General features: G+C 37.9%; 2 protein-coding genes across 6 annotated transcripts in view; one reads left to right on the top strand and one right to left on the bottom strand.

The window, feature by feature from the left end:
- The window catches only part of pigeon (gamma-secretase activating protein pigeon), a 48,662-nt gene extending 47,617 nt beyond the window's left edge, over positions 1 to 1,045 (top strand). For all 5 annotated transcript variants that reach the window (XM_090153716.1, XM_090153700.1, XM_090153711.1 and 2 more), the window contains one exon: positions 807 to 1,045. In XM_090153716.1, the coding sequence (XP_090009842.1) occupies positions 807 to 934 (128 nt within the window). In that variant the 3' untranslated portion in view covers positions 935 to 1,045. The remainder of the gene's footprint in view (positions 1 to 806) is intronic.
- A 9,889-nt stretch (positions 1,046 to 10,934) lies between these two features.
- On the bottom strand, positions 10,935 to 22,153 carry LOC149966675 (uncharacterized). The gene is made up of 2 exons (XM_090153694.1): positions 21,838 to 22,153; positions 10,935 to 13,951 (listed from the first exon to the last, which is right to left on the bottom strand). Exon 2 carries the CDS (start codon positions 13,926 to 13,928, stop codon positions 11,418 to 11,420), a length of 2,511 nt encoding a protein of 836 aa, XP_090009820.1. The 5' UTR covers positions 13,929 to 13,951; positions 21,838 to 22,153; the 3' UTR covers positions 10,935 to 11,417.
- Between the last annotated feature and the right edge of the window lie 891 nt (positions 22,154 to 23,044).

Here is a 23,044-nt window from a genome sequence, read left to right as displayed (position 1 = left end):
TATTACACTACTGATATTTTATCGCTCTAATTCTACAAAACATCCACATTTTTCAAGTCCAAATAAAATCATGAATGTATTTCTTTATTGATAATGACTGTGTTGAGATACTTTTTAGCATTGCTTCCAATATAACTTATGCTTGAAGAGTAAGCTCTTTCCCCAAAAAATAAATCAAATCAGCCTGGTATCTTGTTGATTCCCTAAACTTATAAATATATGTTTGGTAAAATTGACTTAATGATGGTCAAATTTTTATCTCAGCAATGCTGGTACTGTTATTCTAATAATCGGAGTTTGCCATTAGAGTTTTATAATTGTAAAATATTTTAAATGAAAATGATGAAAATGGCATATATTTTTGGGACAATAGTGCCACTAAAATGAGGTGGTGACCCCTACAGGCTAAGATGGCCTACAAATAAGTTAAGTCCAATGGTAGACCATTTTGTTTCAAACCAGTATGCTTAATAGTTTCAAATATATTTACCCGGAAAACAACGTGTCCTTCTATTTTTAATAGAATTGATATCGATTATTTAGCCTTTTTTGAGACTTACCCTCAGGTAAAAGGTTCATTATGAAATTTGTACTTGGAAATTAAGGAAACTTAATACAATGTATAGCAGTTTTTCTGTTTTTAATTCTGAGGCCTTTTTAAAATGAACTTTATAAGCAGCAAGAAAGTACAATAAGGTGGTATAGGTCTAAATGTCACATATTCTTTCAGTAGCGTATTTTAAATGTTGTATTTGAGTTTAACCTCCCCAAAGTAATATTTCAAAATTTAATTTTTCATTGTTTAGATCTTCGATCGCCAGATATTCAAAGTGTGAATGAACAAGATATTGAATTTCTGAGTTTCACTTCATCAGAAACAGAGTTCACAACTGATGCTGTAGAAGTGCAAACGCCTGATGAGTCTATGAGATAATATATATTTAGAATTAAATTTTATACATATCGTATGGTTTTTAGGTCAAACAAAAATAATAAATAATGTAAATGGATTAATCCACTTAATACACAAAGTAATAAAGACAAAGTGAGATAAACCCAAGTTTTCAGGTTTAATTTCTTCGGGTACAACACCATAGGTGTTATGTTATGTGTTAATCATGATGAAATATACATACTAGATTATTGTTTCGGTGGAACCACTAGGTGTATGTGGCATTTGTGGATTGGGCATCATCTACAAATTGTAATGGGTTCCTTGGCATGGAAAACCGCGGGTTGTTATGGGTGGAGCTCTGGCTCCCGGGTGGCACCACATACGTGGTTTTGGCGGGAATGAACGCCTCGACACGTGTGGCGGGCAGATGGCTACGACGCTCAGTTGAAGTGACATCTAATTTATAAGCTCTCTTTGTATATCTTAAATATCGAAACTAATAATAAAAGCCTGTGCAATCCAAGTATAACTTGTATTTCTTATTGAACCCATACCACCTAAAACCCACGTGCCCATGGATTCTTGGAGGCACTGCCGAGATAATTCTTTTTGGTGGTGGTAAGTGGTGCTTTTCGTGGCTCTGGGGTTACCCTATCTTTCCCTTCCTTTTCGGGCATTCCTTAGATGATTATATTTTGTTCCATGGGATTTGTCCTCAAGCGGTGGTGCGTCTGTTGCCTTAGGCGCTGCGGGACGAGGCTGGCTTGTGGTTTCGCGACCTTAGAACGCAACTAGCTGGGGTGTTGACCTGGAATATCTTTGCCCGGAATTTCGGGATCGGTTTCTCTCTCCCGATCCTCAGGGTAAATTCTTTGTTACTACCGATGCTAGTGGGATTGGGATGGGTGGAATGTTGTCTCGTGTACAGCATGGGTAGGAGGGTCCTTTGGTGTACGTTAGTTGACTACTCCGGGGGGCTGAGTTGAATTATAGTACCACTGAGCAGGAGAGTTGGGCAGTGGTGTTTACTGTGGAAAAGTTCCGTCATTATCTTGAGGGTCTTGACTTCGGGGTCGTTTCGGATCACCAGGGCCTGTGCTGGTTACTCAGATTGTGGAGCAAGAAGAGTCGGCTGATGTGATGGGCTCTCCGGTTGCAGGAGTTTTTGCCCTTCAAGGTCTTTCATCGTGCTGGGAAGGATAATCTGGTTGCTGATCCTCTATCCCGCTGTTGCTAAAGTCAACATCTTCGACGGAGTACCGGAGGTGACTGACGTTCCTGCTTTTGGTACTCTGGGTGGGATACATTCCTTGGCATGTGCAGGAGGTGGTATGACGGTTCTGGTGGAAGTGGTTTCTTTGCACGAAATAGCGGAGGCTCAAGGGGCTGACCCCTTCTGGGTGACGATAATTCAACGGGTTGAGATGGGCACTAGTCCGGAGGTTGGGTTATATGAGGTCCGGGATTAGGGGCTATTCCGCAAGGCTATTGATGGTAAGCCATCCAATGTGGTTCTCCCTGACACTCTACATGGGCGGGTTCTGAAAGCTTTCCATGGTCATCCTTTGTCTGGACATAGGGGGCGTACGGCGACATACGCCCGATTTTCTGCTCGGTTCAATCATCCTCAGCTGTACAGTGTAGTTCGCGACTATGTGAAGGCCTGTGGAGTCTGCCAACGTTATAAACCCCTAAATACCAAGAGGACAGAACTTATGTTATCTTCCACGAAGCTGTATCCTGGGGATCTGGTATGGATCGACATGATGGGGCTTCTTCCTGTGACAAAGAATCAAAATAGTTTCTTGGTGGTAATTGTGGATTACTTCACAACATACGTGGAGGTCTTTCCTGTCCGCAATATAACGTCCATCACCGTCAGCAAGGTCCTAGTTCAGTATGTTTCACGCCATGGCAAGATGCGAGCTTTATTGTCCGACAATGGTCCACAGTTTATTTCTGGGTTGTGGGGTAATGTGTGTCGCCTTTTGCATATCCAGTTTAAGTTTACGACTCCTTACCATCCACAGTCTAAATCTGACGAAGCGGGTTAAAAGGGTCCTGGGGGAGATGATTAGCATGTATGTAGGGAATTGCCATACAGCATGGGATGTGGATTTGCCTTTGAATCAATTGGCAATTAATAGTGCAGTCCATGGGGTTTTCACCATTTTATCTCCATCGTGGTTATGAGCCGGTTTTACCAAAAATATAATATAAAAACCATAAAGTGGACCTCTAAGGCCCTTACCGACAACATGAAAAATTAGGAACCCCCTCAATCACCCCAGAGCTGCGTCCCCCATTCGGGGAGAAGAGGAGGGGATGGTAGTTCGCCGCGGCGGAGGGTTAAATTTGCGCATTTTTACACAAGGTACATGCGTTAGTTGGCAGAATTTAAATAGTTCCAAAACATTTCAAACGTTTTCGGTGTGGAATTTCCAAAATGAAAGATTACCATTCAGATTGATTTTGAAACATGAGTGAAAATATGAACGGAAAACCATTAGATCTAGTTGCGACTGTTGCGTTATTAGGAGATTACAAAGATGACGACTTTTTTATCATTGATAAATCCGGAAACCTAAAAAAGACTCTGGAATGTTTGAAAATCAATGGAAGTTTGAAGGAAATTTTAGAGGACATGTGCACCCAACACGATCTTTTGTTATCAAAATACCAAGATGAAACCGGTGGATACTCTTCTTTCCTATTTTCATGGAATAACTGGGTTTACAATTTGTTGAATGGGGATTGGTTTCTGTTTTGGCAGTTCCATAGTTGTTTGTAAGCCCACAGAATGGTTTTCTTTAATGTAGAAGTTAATTTGGGTGCTCTTATTTTTAAGTTTTAGAGTCAAAAGAGCCAACTGATCTTCTGTTTTTTTCCGTGGCATTTCAAATGCAAAAAAAATATCCCTAAATTGAAATAAAGTGGATGATTACATTGATGAAATTTGATTTATAACCTAATTCAAAATTAAATAAATAAAATTCAAAACCAACCTAGAAAACGAAGTAGCTTATCGGTCCTTTGCATCAGAGGAAAATAAAATAGTTCCAAAGCAGACGCTGCAGACCATTTTTTGAGATTTGTTCCCAGCAGAGCTGCTAGTATCGCGATTCTCGTGAAACTATTTTCCGACGTCGTGTGACGTAGAACGATGACGTGTAGTAGCTTTAAGGCGATTGGTTTTGGAATAAAGGGGGAGAACGACACCCCCACTGGTTTCTCATTTTACAAGGCTATTGTAGTGGAAGGTAGCGAAGGGCCTTAGAGGTCCACTTTATGGTTTTTATATATATTTTTGGTTTTACCTTGGGATAGTGGTTGTATTGCTGTGGTTCCTGACTTCTCAGAGGTGGAGGGGGTCGAGTATGAGTGGGGTCCCTTTGCGGGAACATCAGATGTCCTTGGATCGGGCTCAGGGGATGATTTCCCTGGCGAGTGACCGCCAGAAGTTATATTACGACGATAACTATCGGCAGTGGATTTCGATAGTCGGTATGTTGGGGTGGCGCGTTGACCATCGCATGTCCAGGGCGGCAGAGCGTCTGACCAAGAAATTTCTTCCCCGGTGGCTGGGTCCGCTCCGCATTGTGGAGCGCTTGACTCCAGTCTCTTACGTATTAATGGATATGGTTACTAGGGGGGGGGGGACTGGCTGGCTGTAACTTGGCATATCAATCAATTGAAGTTGTATCTTTCTTCCGAGTCCCAAGATGCAGCTGGAGGATGTCCCGGATTCTTCTTTACCACCTGCGTCCGTTCCGGTCCAGGAGGAGGTCAAAGTGCCTGTGAGTGTTTTGGTCGACCTGTCGACTGGGGCTGGTGACCCCGTGGGGACGTTACTGTGCCGTGTCTCCAGGGTGGTTCGGAGGTGCCTGTCGGGGCTCTGGTTGACTTGGGGGTCCAGGCTTTCGTTCCCATGGGGGAGGTTCCTGTGCAGGAGGTCCAGGTGGTTGTCCCGGAGTGTGATCCTTTAATTAGGCCCGGGCTATTTAGGTGGAATCGCCTGCTGGTTCGTCGTAAGACGGGCCGTGTGGGTTATATTTATTATTTTTCTCGCATACCGCATAAAGTCAAGTTACGGTCCCGGCCTGAGGTAGTAACTTTTTTGCATCACTGCCCGGAGTTGTGTGGGGATCTTTGTATTGATAATTTTTCCTTTTCTCCCCGAGCGGTAGGGGCCCTCCGTTTGAAGAATTACGGGAAGCAGTATGGTAATGTAATTTTCCACTGTCAGACGGAAAAACCAAATCTGAAATTCTAGAGAATTTATAGAATAAACTTTATTCCACAAATGTTTTGTTCGGCCCGTTGAGTTTCGTTTTCTATCGGAAACGTCCGGGGACCCCCTTGACCTTTCAGGATGCAGCGTCGGTAAATGGCGCTATTTGTTGGAGTCTCGTTACCTGGTTGTAGGTCTAAGACCCGCAAATATGAAAATGGTTTCATGGGATCGCTGTGAGCAGAAGGAATGTTTCTGTCCGGCGCATACCTCGTGAAAGTTTTGGAAAAGGGAGGTTGGTGTATTTGCACCACGGTCATAAGGCAGAGAGAAAAACACTAAAATTAGCACTATAATGCAAGGGATTTATTTCTAGCCTTGCTGAAGGGAGGGATTTATTTTATAATTTATTTTAAGATACCTGGGCTATTACATATCAAGTGAGTCGGTCATGCAGCCATGGGTTCTGGGATTTTGTGAAATGTGGTAAACTTAGTCGATACTTCAATGGATGAACTTTGGGCAATGTTTAGGCCAAAATATTAAAAATTTAATTTTTTACGGTTTTTTAACCAAAACCTACTTAATTTTATCGTCAATTTTCAAAAAACGGTACCTCTTGCTTAAATTACTAATAACTTGTTATAAACTTTATATATTCACTTGAAAACATGCTACTTTATGTACTTTATCCGATACTACTCTCAAAAAATTTCAATTATTTTTTAAATTTTGTTTAAAAAATAATGAAAATAAAAAACAATTCCGGGGGGGGTCTTTTTCTAGAGAACATTTGTCAGTGTGGTTCTACTTTTAAAAGGGTTTAAAAATGCTTTGTAATTACTCATCGAATAGATCTTTCTAACGGTACATTACTCGTTAAGTGTATTTGCTTCGTTCGTCACTGAGAGACGAAAAACCAAATGTTATTTTGCTTGAAAATCTAATATAAATATATATTTTTGCTATATATTTCAAACCGCTCATTTCAAACCGTTCGTTTCTAACGTAACGTTCACTTACTCTCTGTTTGAAATCTCGCTGCTCTTGTGTAATCGTTTTGTATAGTTATGGGTCAATCCAGGTCAAATCACCCAAGGTCCCCACGCCACCCCCTCCGATTTTAGTGAAACTCTCACCAAATTTAATTCCCGCTTGTTTAGTGAGAAATCACAAATTTCAGCTCTGTATTCAATATAGCTCTAGAGATACCGGCATTGAAATTTACGACTGGACGCGGTCGAAATTTCAAACCTTAAAAAATCCCGATTTTAACGAATTATATTTAAGGAACGGCTTCGCTCTCCAGTATGATTTATTTTTGATAAAACAGTTGCTAGAGTCCACAATTACTGTGTCACAATTGTATTATAATTAGTATTTTTTTATAAAACTATTTCCGAACTGAAGATATATTGTTAGTGATGACTTGTAGGTCAAAAAGGGTCGGGAAACACGAAAATAGAACTAAAATTTACACATGACGTCACGGTGTGGAGATACGACACTTTAATTATTGGCTTTTTAGAAAATTGCAAAATCGGAGCCGTCTTTGGTTGTGATCTCGGGTTGGTGAGAAACTATAATTGCTAAAAACTGTAATACCACTGGAAAGATAAGGGTTCAATATACAACATATCAAAAATTCATTTTGTGTTTACAACACCTTGATACTCTAAATAACTTCTGAATTAGCGATAAAAATCTCTATATTTATGTGATAAGTGTCAGCTCTATAATCGCTTTGGAAAGAAGCTACTCAATTCGCAACTAAAATCAGGTGCCCTCGTTACTGATTAGCTTTTTGTGAATGTGGCGTTAACGTGAATTACAGTTACTTTTAAATAGTATGTACGTTAGTTACATAATAAACATAAGTATGAATGATATCGGATAATGATAGTCTCACAAAGTGGTTGCGTAAGCAGCGTAATCTGAGGATTTGTAAAACGAAATTCAACACTGCCTATTCAAAATGAATACATATAATACGTTCCGATTTAGCTATTGAAAAGTTCAGTCCTTAGCCTGTAATGATGTATATGGTCATTGATGAAACAGATTAATCATTAAATAATTAAGAGTTGGGAGAATAGGTAGATTCGTATGTTACTTATGGTATTTGTATATATTAAGTATAATTTAGGCTACTGTTGATTAAGAATAGTGTCATTCTATTCTACAACACATTTCTGGCCCATTTTAAAATTTGTGTATTCAGTTCCTTTAGTACACATTGCCAGCAATAGATGGTTGTTAGTTCGCTTTTCGTTTCAAGTCGCTGGAAGGTGTTGCCACCCAAAAGAACCTTCTGATTGTCCAGACTCGCTTAATTAGCATGGCTTAAGTTTATGTTCCGCACTATTATTCAATCTGAACTAACCTACTAGCATCTGCAAACGGTTCTGCAATTAGCATAAGTAGGTTATATTTAAAGCAAGTGGCGGCTTGACGTGAAGTAGCTCTTTTTTCAATAGATGTCGCTATCGTCGAAATTTAAAACGCGGTACTGATAAGTACACCTCGCGTTGCTTGGATTGTTTGTAAATTGGTCAATAACATAAATTACAGCAATTATAAACAAAATTGTTACATGGGATTTATAATTTAGATTAAAGTTCACTAAATAGAGCATAAGTTGTCTAACAATAATACTCTACAATGGCTTTCTGACGACAGTATCATTTGGCTATTTTGAATTTTAGCTTCCTTTGCCATAAATAGATGGCACCACGCTTTCCAGTAAAGTAACGTTTTTCGAAGAATAGGATAGATTCCAGGCCATCTCTAATAACAGGGGCCTTGTCCAGTGGTAAATTTCAAAGCCGGTATCTCTAGAGCGGAAACTAAATTTGGTGAGAGTTTCACTAAAATCGGAGGATGTGGCGTGCGGACCTTGGGTGATTTGACATGGATTGACCCATAACTATACAAAATGAGTTGACGCAAGAGCAGCGAGATTTCAAACGGAGAGTAAGTAAGTTTGATTTTTTAGCGTGATCGAAGTTGGCCGTACTTAATTGTTATGGTATTTTTCTGCGGGCAAAATTTATCATAAATTCACACACCCTTTATTCGAGAAAAATGATTTACGAAATAGAAGCAAGGCGCCACCTGGCAAGTTGAAAAAAAGAGGCAAGGCGCGCCCTGGCAAGATGGAAAAACCAAGGCGGGGCGGGGCCCAGCCTTTGAAAAAACACCGGGGCGACGCCCTGCCCGACTACACCACTGGGCCTTTGCTTTGAATATTATATTCATGTACATTGTACAAGCGTTTTCAATTTTATTTGATATATCCCATATTTAAAAAAAATATAATTTATATAGTGAATACGTAAGAAGATGAAATATATGTAAATAGTGGTTACATAAATAAATTAAATATATTTATATAGTGGTTACATAAATAAATTAAAGGCCTAGATATTTGTGCCACAGTACTAACAAAGCAATTAAGGCAGTTGCCATTCAAAAGAAAATGATGAAAAAACCTATAAGAAAATATATTTAAAAAATAAAAAAGTGGTTGAAACTTATTGTAATTTACAACTTTACCTAAAATTAATTATGCACATTTGGAAAATGCCATTCTGTGTGTAGGAAATTGAATTGCAGAATGAAACCTTAAGACGGCTATTCAGCTGGCCGGCAGTAAGTTTTGTTATATACCGCCCAAAAAAAACAAATAAAAATTATTTCTCTTAGCTCTATTTAAAAAAATTATAAGGTTCAATTAAGCTTCCAAAAACTACAACTAAAAGCTGACGTTGTTTTATAAGTGAAATACTTAAAGAATTGGAAATAAAATCCACTTTATGGCCTACATATAGCCAAATTGGGCTACTAAAATGGAATTTGTCTTTATGTACTCGCGCCTGCGCAGTTGCTTTAACCTCTACCTCTGTTGCGGCGTCTTGTTTCTTTACTTCTCGCCAGCACCGTCACCAGACTAGGGGAATCATAGCTATCTTTCCCCATCCCGCGCGACTTTAGAAATTTACCTTCGCGCCCCTCTTACAAAAGCCAACCTTATAGTGCGTTTGTTCTTACAGGAACCTTGGGGCCAGTGTACATTCTGGAGAACCCTAGTAATGCTGACGTCCCACGAGTAGCCGATAGAAGTGGCGAAACGAACAGCCTTCCGCGGGACCATTTCAATCTTATGAATTGACGCCGTTGAGTGGGGGGACCACACGGACGAGCAATACTCCAAGATAAGAGTCACGTGGGTCTTGACGGCTGAGGCTTTCGTGGGGAAAGAGCAACCGTGTAGATGACGACGCAGAAATCCGAGGGCACTATGCGCTTGAGAAACGATCCGTGAGATATGGGAATCCCAAGAAAGCGTGGATGTGACGGTGACCCCAAGGTATTTGAAGGTCGAGACATGCTCAAGAGCTTCCCCAGTGAGGTGGTAGCTGTAAGCAAAAGCCTTGGAGCCCGGGCGGTGTAGGGAAAGCACCTTGCATTTTTTGGGGTTAAGCTGGAGCTTCCAACGGGCACTCCAGGAGAGAATTTGGTCAAGGTCGTCTTGTAGCGTTAGGTGGTCAGTTGGGGCCCCAATCGCCCTAGACAGGGCAACGTCGTCAGCGTAGATGGAGAGCCGAGAGACAACCCCGGTACCTACATCGTTGACGTAGATGGTGAAAAGGAGAGGACCAAGGACAGACCCTTGCGGGACGCCCGAGGGAACTGGATGCCAGGCAGACTCGGCACCTGGTAGGACAACCCGGAATTGGCGACCCTCCAGGTAGGCCGCAAGCCATAGCAGCGTTGGTCCACGAACGCCATATGAGCGGAGCTTGGCCAGTAGGAGCTGGTGGGGGACAGTGTCGAACGCTTTTCGAAAGTCAAGAAAGATGACATCCACTTGCGGGGACTCCTCAAGGCCAGTAGACCAGGCATCCACACAGTTGAGGAGCTGCGTTTCCGTGCTATGGTCACATCGAAAACCATGCTGAGCGGGAGTAAAAGCGGCGTGACGGTCAAGGTGGGTGGTGATTGAGGACGCCTCAACATGCTCGGTGACCTTGAGCAGGTGGGCCAAGAGCGATATCTGACGGCAGCGCCACCACGCGGCCTCTACACGTATTACAAATGTAAAATAAGGCACTCATAAGTAAATTATTACAGTAATTTAGTATAAAAAGGAAGTGGCCCAAAACGGTTAAAAAAATATATATATTTATATTAGATTTTCAAGCAAAATAACATATTTGGTTTTTCGTCTCTCAGTGACTAACGAAACAAATACACTTAACGAGTAATGTACCGTTAGAAAGATCTATTCGAGGAGTAATTACAAAGCATTTTTAAACCCTTTTCTCTAGAAGAAGACCCCCCCCCCCAAATTGTTTTTTAATTTTCATTATTTTTTTAATTAAAAAAAAATTGAAATTTTATGAGAGTAGTGTTGGATAACTCTATATAAAGTACATACAGGATGAAGTTTTCAAGTGAATATATAAAGTTTATAACGAGTTATTAGTAATTTAAGAAAGAAGTACCGTTTTTTTTGAAAATTGACGATAAAATGAAGTAGGTTTTGGTTAAGAAATAAAATTTGTAATATTTTGGCCTAAAAATTGCCCAAAGTTCATCCATTGAAGTATCGACTAAGTGTACCAAATTTCACTAAAATCCCAGAACCCATGGTGGCATGACCGACTCACTTGATATGGAATAGCTCAGGTATCTTAAAATAAAATTAATTAACTTAATTTTATGATGTAAAACTATGGTAGAACAATTTCTATGATTTGTATAAATTGTCTTTAATTCGTATGTGGAATTCAAAAATTATTTCAGTTTTTAGTTAAAGTTAATTTTAATTATATTTCAATTATATTTCAAAACCAAAGTTTTAGGTACAGAAAACGAGTCAAAATAGTGATGCCCGCGCGACGAAGTCTGTTTTCTCCTGACCAAAGAAAAGGCCCGAAAAACGGGCGAAAATAGTTCAAAACTGACGTACATGTAAATGTTTTGCCTCTTTAATTTCAAGGCCAGGGAAACGGTCGAAAATAGTGATGCCCGCACGGTGAACACTATTTTGGCTCAATAATTTCGAAGCCCGGGAAACGGTTGAAAATAGAATACATTGTTTTGATATTAAAATTCTTAAAACAGAAGTCACAGATTCAAAGTTGAACTAACTAACTTGACGATATTGCTAAACATATGCGTGTGTGTGTACAGACAATGTACATTTTGTTTTTAAATTAAAATTTAAGTAGGCATTTTATGTCATAATTACACCGAATAGGTTTATTAAACACTTCTGTCCTTGGCTCACTTTTTACGCAACAGCTCCACCACAGCTTTATGACCTTGCATTATAGCGAAATAAAGGGAAGAGTTTTCATCTTTAGTAAGCGCGCCTTTTTCAGCTCCACAGTTTAGTAACAACGCTACAACTCCTTTATGGCCTTCATAAGAAGAAACGTGCAATGCAGTGAGTGCGTTATCCCCTGCCATATTAACATCAGCTCCATGTTCTATTAGTATTTTTACTATGTCTTCATTACCTTTTTCAGATGCAAAGAAAAGAGGACCATAACCTTCATTATCAACCTTATTAACCTCAGCTCCATGTTTTAATAATAGCAGGGTGAAATCCTTATCACCTTTCCTAGAAGCAGCAATTAGTGGTGTTTTGCCGCTTTCATGGGCCGCGTTTACTTCAGCTCCTTGCTCTAGTAAAATACTGGCCAACTTCATATGGCCTTCAACAGTAGCGTGTAAAATTGAAGTCCAACCTGTATTGTCAGCTTTATTTAACTCAGCCCCATATTTTATTAAAAGTCCAACCACATCCTCGTGGCCTTCGTGAGTTGCTTTTAGAAGTGGCAGGCGACCCTTTTTGTCGGTTGTATTTGCATCGGCGCCGTTCTCTAGTAAAATTTTCACTATATTTGCTAGACCTTTGTAAGATGAGAATGAAAGTGGCGTTCGACCTTTCTTGTCAGCCTTATTTACATGTGCTCCAAGTTTTAGTAAAGTACGCACAACATCTTCATGACCTTCAGTTGACGCAATTAACAGTGCTGTTTGACCAAGATAGTTAACCACATTGAATTCAGCTCCATATTCTAGTAAAATATGAACTATGTCTTTGTGACCTTGTTGACAGGCAAATATAAGTGGGGTGTTATCATCGTCATCTGCTTTATTTACCTCTGCACCGTTGGAGATTAATAGTTTTACTACATCATTATGCCCTTGATTACAGGCAAATATTAGAGGGGTTCGTCCAAGTTCTATATGAGTCTTATTTACCTCAGCTCCATGTTCAAGTAACAGTTTTACCAAATCAGTATGACCTTCTATTGATGATAAAATTAGAGGAGTTTGATCGTCATCATCAGCTCTGTTAACATTAGCTCCATGATCCAGTAATATGTTGACCACTTCTATGTGACCTTGATCACAAGCAAATGCAATTGGTGCTCGACCATCATTGTCACTCTTTTCTACTTCAGCTCCATGATCTAATAAAGTTTTCAGAACTTCCTTGCAACCTTCTATTGAAGATAATATTAATGGAGTTCTACCTTCATTATCAGCTATATTTACTTCAGATCCATGTTCTAGTAAAATGTTTACTAAATCTTGTAGGCCTTTTGTTGGCGGTGTCATATTTTGGCCTTGTAGTAGAAGTTTGAACAAGTTTGTTGCTGAAATACTGGTTGTTTTCTTTCCATTTTCAGTACAAGCGAATAGAAGTGAAGTCCAGCCATCTTCATTAGCCTTATTTACTTCAGCTCCGTGTTCTAGTAAAGTTATAACCATTTCAGTATTTCCTCTAAGAGACGCTTTCATGAGTGCTGTCCAGCCTTCATTGTTAGTTTTATTAATTTCAGCTCCATGTTCTAGTAATATATTGACCACATTGATATGGCCATCTTGCGATGCCAGTATAATGGCACTGTTGCCATTTTCATCGGCTTTATTTACATCAGCTTTATTCTCTAGTAACCGATTTACAACATCCTTGTGGCCTTGATAAGACCCCAGTAATAATGGTATACCAATGGATGTCTTTCCGTTATTGACTTCTGCTCCATGTTTTAACAAAATATCTACAGTTTTATCGAAACCTTTTACAGCCGCAAAAGATAGTGGACTCCAACCATCGTAATTTGTGGAATTGACTTCAGCTCCATGTTTTAGTAACTTGTTAACTATTTCGCTGTGACCGTTTGAAGACGCATACATAATTGCATTCCCATCTAATTCTTTCTTTTTGTCAACTAATTTATCACGAATATTAACATCAGCTTTATGGTCTAGTAAAACAGATACAATGTCCTCATGTCCATTTCTAGAAGCATACATGAGAGAAGTTCTTCCATCTTTATCATTCACATCCACTGGAACCCCATGTTGTAGTAAGAGACTCACTATATCCTTATGACCTTGCAAACTGGCGCAATGTAGTGGAGTATAACCAAATGATTTTTCAGCTAAATTGATGTCAAAACCCTTTTTTATTAATAACTTGGCAACTTCTAAATGTCCTAATTGTGAAGCCAAAAGCAAAGGGCTCTGTCCTGTCTTTTCATTGGCTTTGAACTTAGCTCCCTTGCCTAGTAGTGTGTTACAAGCTTCGTAATGCCCTTGTTCTGAACTTAATTCCAATGGAGTCATTCCTGAGTTATCTTTCGTGTTTATATAAGCGCCAGATTCAAGTAAAGATAGTATCTTTGCAGTATCTCCCATCTTTGCTGCTTCTAACAAAAGAATATCCCATTCTGTTTGTCCTTTTGAAGCTTCATCGTTATTTCGTTTGGCGTTTTCCATTTTTTATTTTAGTGATTTACTGCCTGCAAAGAAAATAACAAAACTTGAAATTATATATATCACGCCATATACCTTAAATGAACTTTTGTTTGGCTTAAAGCCAATTAATGTTAAAAAACCGTAACATAACCAATTTAAATTAGGAACGTACTAATTCACTTTTGAAATATAATAAATAAGTTACTGTAATTATATTAATTATAAAATGTTTATACGGGTAGGAAATACCTTGAGATAAAATGTCCACTAAATATCTAATATATTTAACTCGCAGATATATTTAATATAGTGAACCCCTTCCACTACTGTTTGAATAAATGCCCATGCGATTATTTTCTCACGTGAATTTTGATTGCAGAATACAGTGCTTAATGTTTGAGTAAAATTCCAATGGGACAAGTGAGTGGCATCCCAGCTAAATAGTTTTTCACATTTAATTTTTTTAATTACGTTAATTATACTGGGTGAAAACTCGGAACTACTCCTGTGTTGAGTTTCCAAGTACCCTCCCCACACTCTAAGAAATTACCGTAACTGAACAGTAATTTCACCGTAAAATTACAGTTAAATGACCGTATCAATTTTTGCCGTAAAATCAACGGTTTAATTACTGTTATTTATTTAACAGTAAGTTCACATGGAAATTAACAGTGAAAATACCGTTATTTATCCATCGGTAAGTTCACATTAAAATTAACGGTTAAATTGTTGTAATTTTTTAACGGTTATTTCATATTTAAATTAACGGTTAAATATTTATTACCGTAAAACTAAAGGTAAGAATGCAATATTTTTTACAGTAACAAAAGAATAAATAAAAATGTTAAATGTAAAATATAATTGTTTTTAAAAAATTGGCTTTAACGTCAAATAGATGACAAAATTTAATTCAAACATGAACTCATCGTGAATCCAGGGGTGTAGCTGAAACTCTCTTTTTAGGGGAAAATTTAAATATTTTAAAAGGAGGGATCTTATAGATATTCAAAGAGGCTCAGGAAGGGGTTTACAATTTAGTACAGTCAGTGGCGCAGCTAGAAAAATTGTGCCTCAATGCAAAATTTACAAATGGGCCCCTTTTATAACGCGGGCCCCAAAAAAATGTAAGAATGGGTCCACTTCTATAACGTGGGCCCAAAAGCAAAATGTAAAAATGGAGCCCCTTCTATAACATGGACCTCAAAGCAAAATGAAAAAATTAGGCCATTCCCTAAGGTGGGCAAAAAGCAAAATGAAAACAATTGACCCTTTTCTATGAGGTGTGCTCTAAAGCAAAATTGCTTAATGGGCCATCACATATAAGGTTCGTCTTAAAGCAATATGGAAAAATAGGCCCTCTTATATGAGGTGGGCCCCAAAGCAAAATGGATTAATGGGCCTCTTCTATAATTTGGGCCGCAATGCACTGCATTGGCCTAGTTACGCCACTGAGCACCCAAGGAGTTTGAACTAGGAAACCACACCGTTCAGTGTGTCACTAAATAACCGTTTTAAAATTGTAAACCCTTCGTCATTTTCACTGTTTTAAAAACAGTAACCATTTTACTTCATGCCCAGTTGGCTTAAAAGTGCGTAATGACGGAAATATAAACAAATTCATTAAACTTTGTTCCAGTGGTCTGTTGTATTAATGCCAGTCATGGTATATATATAAAATAGAGAGCACCCAAAGAGCCATTTATGCTAAAGAATTTTTAGTTTACTTCTGTAACAATAGATTTTTCGGTTCCAAACATGAATTTACCTTACAATTGAATGAAGCAGTTTATGTTATGTTCGTTTCTGTTTTGAGAACATGCCTATCTAAGGCTATTTTCCAACGTACAGATTCTAAGCAGACTGTTGTGTTTGCAGATATGAGCTAAGGAGAACGCAACCCGCCAAAGTCATGCATTTTCTGGTGTACATTCTTCATTTAGCGCCTGCTACCGTCGGAAGGGGAAAATTCGGAAATTGCGCTTTAAGGCTAGCTGAGTTCTCCTGGTGTTTCTTGCTCCTAGATTACAGTCACTTCTGTTTCCCATTTCTTAAGTTCATTACGCATGTTTCGTCACGGGATTACGTAATATCCAGTGAACAAGGTTTCATTAAAATACCATTATGTTATAAATATGTGCTTATGGTCTCACGTATTAATGCATTTGAGCGAAATAATTTATTAACCGACCTTTAATTGGCAGTTACCTACGTCATTATAAAGTACAAAGCGCACGGGAAATTTCTTCATTTAATTTCTGTAATTTTAGTTCGACAATTCTGGCCACTAGATTACCTCGTATCTAGACCCAGTTTGAGTTGCCTTAATAAATGTGGGTTGAAATTGACTATTTTTTACTTCTTTAAAGCTAAATTTACGAAAAAGGAAGATTATATATAATATTAATTTAAATTGCTTTTATATAGTTTGGTCTCAATGGAAAAGGTAAAGCCTAACTTAGGTTCAGATCAAAGTGATATTTCTCGATTCAGAAGCAAACGAACAGCTCATCGCGACGTTTAAATGTACATGTACCACCTTGTCTGAAGACGTGCAGGGGCTTATATAATAACGTAGGCAACGATTCTCAGAATGGAAATTAACTGCCGAATGTTAAATAAAAACGATAAAGAGCTAATAACTCAAAATGTGGTTTAGGTACGAATTTTACATTTTAAGGGTGTATAAAGTGTATATTCCAATCACCCTGAACTATGTCTTCAAGTACATTCAAAATTATCTTGAGAACCATTAAAAATAGAAACTATGTTCCAATTAGAAAAGTTTTCCCGATCACAATTGAACCCGGCGTTCTATTGGAACCTGAAATTTTTTAAATAATCACTAGAAGGTTGTAAAGGGAATAATGTTCAAGAAACGACACTTTAAGGCTAATAAATCGAAAACTACTAGTTCTAAGGCATCAGAATTTTCCTCACGAACTAGTTTTAGTGAGGAAATTCGAAATTTTCAAATTAGGCAGACCTTATTGGTTCAAGGTCATTTAAAATTTATCTCGAGAACCATTAGCGCTACGGGTATGGTTGCTATTGGAAAAATGCGCGCCAACGTTTCTTAAGTCAAATTCTTTTTGACCCGATGCCAATTTACCAAAAATAACCCAAATTAAATTAAAAAACCTGTAATGTCTAAAAGTTTCACCCAATTTGAAATTCGTACCTAAAACACATTTTGAGTTATTAGCTCTGTATCGTTTTAAGTTAAAGCAAGTGTCGGCTCTAATATAACTGCGTTGTTTATCGACATCTGTCGCCACCGTGCAAATTTAAACAAGTTGATTAGGCACATTACCCAGCGTAACTTACCCATATGGCGTGGCCAAAAAGCATGCTTTTAGCTCATTGGGTAATCGTAATAACGTATCAAAAGGATTATTTGTAATCACGTGCTCATTCGACCTCGCTTGGATTGGCCTTTCGGCAAACACGTAATTGTTGACTTGAAAATAAACGATATAACGTTTTTGAAAGTCGATACTAGGTGGAAGCACCTTCCCGGTGATCTGAGCAACCATAGCCATCTTTGATACATAGACCCAATCAAAAATAACGTAGGCAATGAAAGAGCCGACACTTGCTTTAACACTCTGTATATATCTATTCAAGTAAATTACATTTTTGTGTTCCACTACATTGTAAAATAGAACAAATTGAAATATAGGGTTTCCTTCAATTTCGGGTAAAATCCATGCATGGTAAATTTAGGCCTACTCCTTACGTATTAAAAAAAAAGAGTTAAATACAGACCTTGAAATCAGAAAACGTTTGGGATTAAAAATACGTTTTAGTAAATCAAAATTACCCAGAAAGGAGTTAACGTACCTTATATTATATTCGCGAGCGAAAACTATTGCTACGCCCCTTTTGGTTTTACAATTGAAACCTAGATAGGTAGCGGCTAAAGCTGACGTTATTAGTTTTTTCTTCATTGTTATTCATATTATATGAATAACAGTCTAGGTGGAATACAGGCGCTAGCTTCTCTGAGGTAGCGCCCATGATCTGAATAGAAGAACAATGTTTTTCTTAAAGAAACTTATCAAAATATAATAAAACTATAAAAAATATATTAAAATGCTAGTATCATTATTTATAAAGTCATATATATGAATCATATATATGACTTTATAAATAATGATACTAGCATTTTAATATATTTTTTATAGTTTTATTATATTTTGATAAGTTTCTTTAAGAAAAACATTGTTCTTCTATTCAGATCATGGGCGCTACCTCAGAGAAGCTAGCGCCTGTATGCCACCTAGACTGGTTTCGGCAATGAGGTAGAATAAATCCTAATCCGCCTTCCAGGACCTACCGTTTCGCGGGACAGTATTTGTTGAGTTGGAGAATTAGGACTAGTAAATGAACTTAATCAAATCGTGTTGGCGCCATCTATCGTGTTATTGGAAAACTAAACCTTAATATATTTGGCCAAAGTGTCTGTTTATAGAAACAGATGGCGCCAACACGATTGGATAAAGTTGAAACGGAAGCCTAATTCTCCTACTCAAATAAAACGTTCCCGCGAATCCCAAAATTGTTTGTATTTCTAGTTCATATTCTACCTCATTGGGTTTCGGTCGCGAATACAATTATTTAGCAGACGACCCATTGTAGGACTTGCGAGACGTTTCTAAAATCGTTAGATTGATATAACTGCGAACAGAATTTGTACCGAAGATATTTGTTTTCCCCCTTAAAAGCAAAGGTCGAATACAGTTATACTTTTGGTAATGATCTTCTATGCTTGAGGTTTCGTATTCGTAATAAATAAACAAATTATCGATTGCTTTAGATTGGATATTTTCGGTACCCGGTACAAAAAGCATGTTCGGTTTTCACGACTTTGACTAATCTTTGGAATTCGCTATAACCAAATCCTTCTATATTATATCACAAACAAAATTGGAGCTTTGAGTATTATTTAAATAAGGGTAAAAAGACTCGACAAATTGAAAAGTATATATATTTCAAATCCGGGGGATCCTATTTTATTAATTATAAAATAAATAGAAAATGCACCACATAATTTGTTCACGAGCTAATATTTTCTGAATTTTGCGGTTCAATTTTTCTAATTGAAGCGTCAAATGTCATGTTATATTTCCCCAGCGCTTAGTTCCCTATTTCATTCTATCTCATTTCACCCAAAATTATACCTCCAAGAGCATTTCATTTAAAATTCTATATCCCACTTGCATTTCACCCAAACGCATTTTTCCGATGGGTTAAGTAATGCTTCTGCAATTAATTCAATTTTGTACTGACAAAGGGTATTATATTTTAAACTAAACCTTAAACAAGAATTACGCTGATAGCCAGCAAAATGTCAACTTTTCATTTGATGCTTTATCTAAACTTGGAAAAATACTAAGAACAAAATTATGTCTGCGATCATTAGGTTAATACGGACTGACAGTTTAAAAAATTTAAACATTTAAAAATATTTGTGAATAAGCGCTTCAATAATGCCGCTTTCTTTATTCTTCCTCCCCTACGCGCATGTGCGAGTCACTGAATAAAATAGTCACGTGTTTATGTTAGTTTTATTTGTAAGTCTAAATTTGATAGCGCGCGCGTACTTTTTCAAGAGGTGCGTGCGAAATTGAATGAGCCCTTTTATATCGAAATATTAAGCAGCTAGAATAATACCCCATTCAACACATTAGCCCCAAGATTTCAATTAAAAGCATAATGATATGCTACCTTATACCTTAGCATAGCCAGGATACTGCGGCCCTTTAATGCCATTAATTCAGGTAGCGGGTTGCACTGCGTAGGATAGGATGGCAAGCCCTAAATGCCACGCGAACCATCAGCTCTCTACACAAGTATGTCCCATTGTCCAGTGGTGTAGTCATAAAAAAAGAGAACCGGGGCGCTATCTGGGTACGGCAAACTTCGATTTCGTGCGTAATCGAAGTTGGCTGTACCAGCCGCTATAAATGTACATCCAACTTCAATTTTTAGCGTGATCGAAGCTGGTCGTACCTAGGAAACTACTTGAAATTGTTATGGTATTTTCCTGCGGGCAAAATTTATAATAAATTCACACACCCTTTATTCGAGAAAAAGGATTTACGAAATAGAAGCAAGGCGCGCCCTGGCAAGTTGAAAAATGAGGCAGGGCACGCCCTGGCAAAATGGAAAAACCAAGGCGGGGCGGCGCCCTGCCTTTGAAAAAAGCACCGGGGCGACGCCCTGGCCCGACTACACCACTGAGTATGTCCCGTCTCTCTGTATTACTACTTCTAGGCAAATCTCTGAACAGGTTTTATATAAGCGTCTATTGTGACAAATTGCCTTGAAATTATTGGTAAATAGTCAGCTAGAATAATACCCCATTCAACACATTAGCCCCAAGATTTCAATTAAAAGCATAATGATATGCTACCTTAGACCTAAGCATAGCCAGGATACTGCGGCCCTTTAATGCCATTAATTCAGGTAGCGGGTTGTACTGCGTAGGATAGGATGGCAAGCCCTAAATGCCACGCGAACCATCAGCTCCCTACACTCACTATTACCTTTAAAGGTTATACGGAATCATTTTTATAAATCGGGACGAATTGTAGGTAGCTTCTACCCTTACGTCACGTGACTCAGGCGTACCTTCTCGCTTCCCCAAACATGTGATTATGTAGCCCCAATCTCAAAATCAAACGATTCTGTGGCGTTTTTCAGTAATAATTATGAAAAATGGATTAGGTTAATGGGTTAATACTGAAAGAAGAATCATTTAGTCATATTTGAAAAAGGATATATTGTAGTAGAATTGAAATGTTAGCAGAGCGTAGGCTATACCAAAATCAAAATAATGTTATGCGTAGAACATCTGAAACTATGATATCTAGAGAATTACATGATATTTTCCAAGTTCTGATATTCACACACTTTCTTCATCTTCCGAACTATAAGCCTTTTACCTTGAAACCTTGCGTATTGAAATGGTTGCGTAAGATTTTATAAATCACAGTTTTGAAACATTTCTGAACCTCTCAACGTTTTCCTTTTGACTGCTGTAGAGCGCTCGAGATCGCCGCCTTAGTGACAGATTTTTTCATATATAATATTTTTACATTAAATATATGTATAAAAAGACCATTATAAGTATAGTGGTAATAACGATCTTATATAGTTAAAAAAATAATTATTCACTATTAAATTTTTGATTTTAAATGGAAGGGTCAACTTCCCCGCAAGCTCCGGATCTCATATTGTTGACGTCATTCGCGGGTATTATCTGCCGCTGCCTTGGCCGCTATAGCGAGCCAAGAGATAATATTTAGAGTGAAAACAGAGGGTAAATAGTGACTTCCCAACCAAATACGACGTAGAATATAGGTGAGCTGGCGGGGAAGATAACATTTCACAAATAATTTAAAGTAAATTTTCATTATTAAATACTAATTTAAAGTGGTATAACATCTATATTTTCGGATTCAGGACATTAATCTCTATCAAATGAAGGTCAAGAAATTTAACTGTGCTCCAAGCTGTCACTATCTCTTTAAAATTTTCATATTACATTTGCGTGCTCCGATCAATTTTCGCGTGTTCTATAACTGCAATTTATTGCTCTCGAACACATGGAGATCGCCACAATCAAATTATTATATTACATTTGCATGCTCGGATCTGCTCCAATCAATGAATGCGTGATCCAGTTATTGCTGTCGATAGCTCTGAGATCGCCCAAACCAATATTCCCTACACACTATCACTTGAAAACAGTTTTCATAACGAGTGTCTCTCAATTTAATTGACCTAATCTGGCAATTAAACCGACTTAAACTTTGTTTTAAGTATCGTGACACTAGCAGTAAAATATCGTCTTCAGGGTCAAACCTTTTTTCTAATAATGCTAATTTGTCACCAATATGAATTATTTGAAATTCGAAAAACTTACCTAAATAAGATATAATTCAATATTTAAAATAGAAATCCACGTTTACGAATTTGGTCCGTCTTAGGATAACTGAGCCGCAGTTTCTCTAATAAGACACTGTATAATCTCAAGGCAACGTTCGTTCTCAATGATAACGCTTAGCTTCTGGCGACGCAACTGTTGTTTCGGATGTTATCGTGGGGGTGTTCTGTAAGAGTTACTCAATTCACTCCGATTTAAAGTAGTCGTACACGTACTTAACCCATTATCGAAGTATTCAGTCACTCCAAAGATAGATATGCTTTATTGGGTTGTCTCAGAATTGGAATCTTTGTAATATTAGTTTGTATATTTACATTTGAAAAGTCATGGCTTTACCAAGAATGTAATTAATTTTACTTCGGGATAATGCATATATTCAGACGACTTACAGCGTTGCTACCTATCCACCGCACGCACCGAAAGCTCCTTCCCCATGTAAATGTAAAATCAACCCGGTATCTGATTCGTTCCCTAAAACTGACGTCTTCCAGCCACCCGTGCTGGGGGAGGCTAGGCATTCGGCATAGTCATTATTTCCAAATATAAATAAATACATTGTGGTTTTTACTCAAAGTAATTTGATCACTTGTTTTTAAAAGTGTGAAGGTAGGCCTGTGTTACCCGGGGAGAAGTTATCTAATTAAAAAAATGTTTTGCATGTATTATCGTGCCTCTTTTATTTGTTTAAATTACTTATTACGTACTAACAAGGAGAGTACCCGAGGTGTTTATTGTCGATTTTGTTCAAAGTCGGGCGTCAGGTAGACCTTTATAAGATATAAAATTTCCAAAAGGAGACGTTCCACTATCCATTAGATTTGCCATGGCAACCGATAATGTCTTTGATCACTTTAAACAAAAATAAGAATTTTTCCTTATTTTACCCAAAACATTGTTACAAATTTACCCCAAAATTGTTCCAATTAACCCAAAAATGATGAAATTTACCTAAATGTGGTACAAATGACCCATTTCGTGATTTTTTATTTAAAAAAATTTTTGTAGCTAGGACCCTGTGAAACCGAGAAAATCCCATGCTTTTTAAATGGAGATTTTTTTGTTTTAAGTGGACAAAAATATTTTCGGTTGCCATGCAACGTCTCCTTTTGGGAAATTTCATATCTCATATAGGTCTACATCACGGCCGACTTTGAACAAAATCGGCAATAAACACCTCGGGTACTCT

Source organism: Leiobunum rupestre, chromosome 1 (genome assembly GCF_980474605.1).
Source record: "Leiobunum rupestre chromosome 1, qqLeiRupe1.1.hap1, whole genome shotgun sequence".
NCBI classification, from domain to species: Eukaryota; Metazoa; Arthropoda; class Arachnida; order Opiliones; family Sclerosomatidae; genus Leiobunum; species Leiobunum rupestre.
The sequence above is the reverse complement of the archived record's forward strand: the minus strand, read 5'-3'. Positions and strand labels throughout refer to the sequence as shown.

What these genes read in the sequence shown, in the direction of transcription:
- LOC149966675 (XM_090153694.1), bottom strand. Translation starts at nt 13,928, where the DNA reads ATGGAAAACGCCAAACGAAATAACGATGAAGCTTCAAAAGGACAAACA.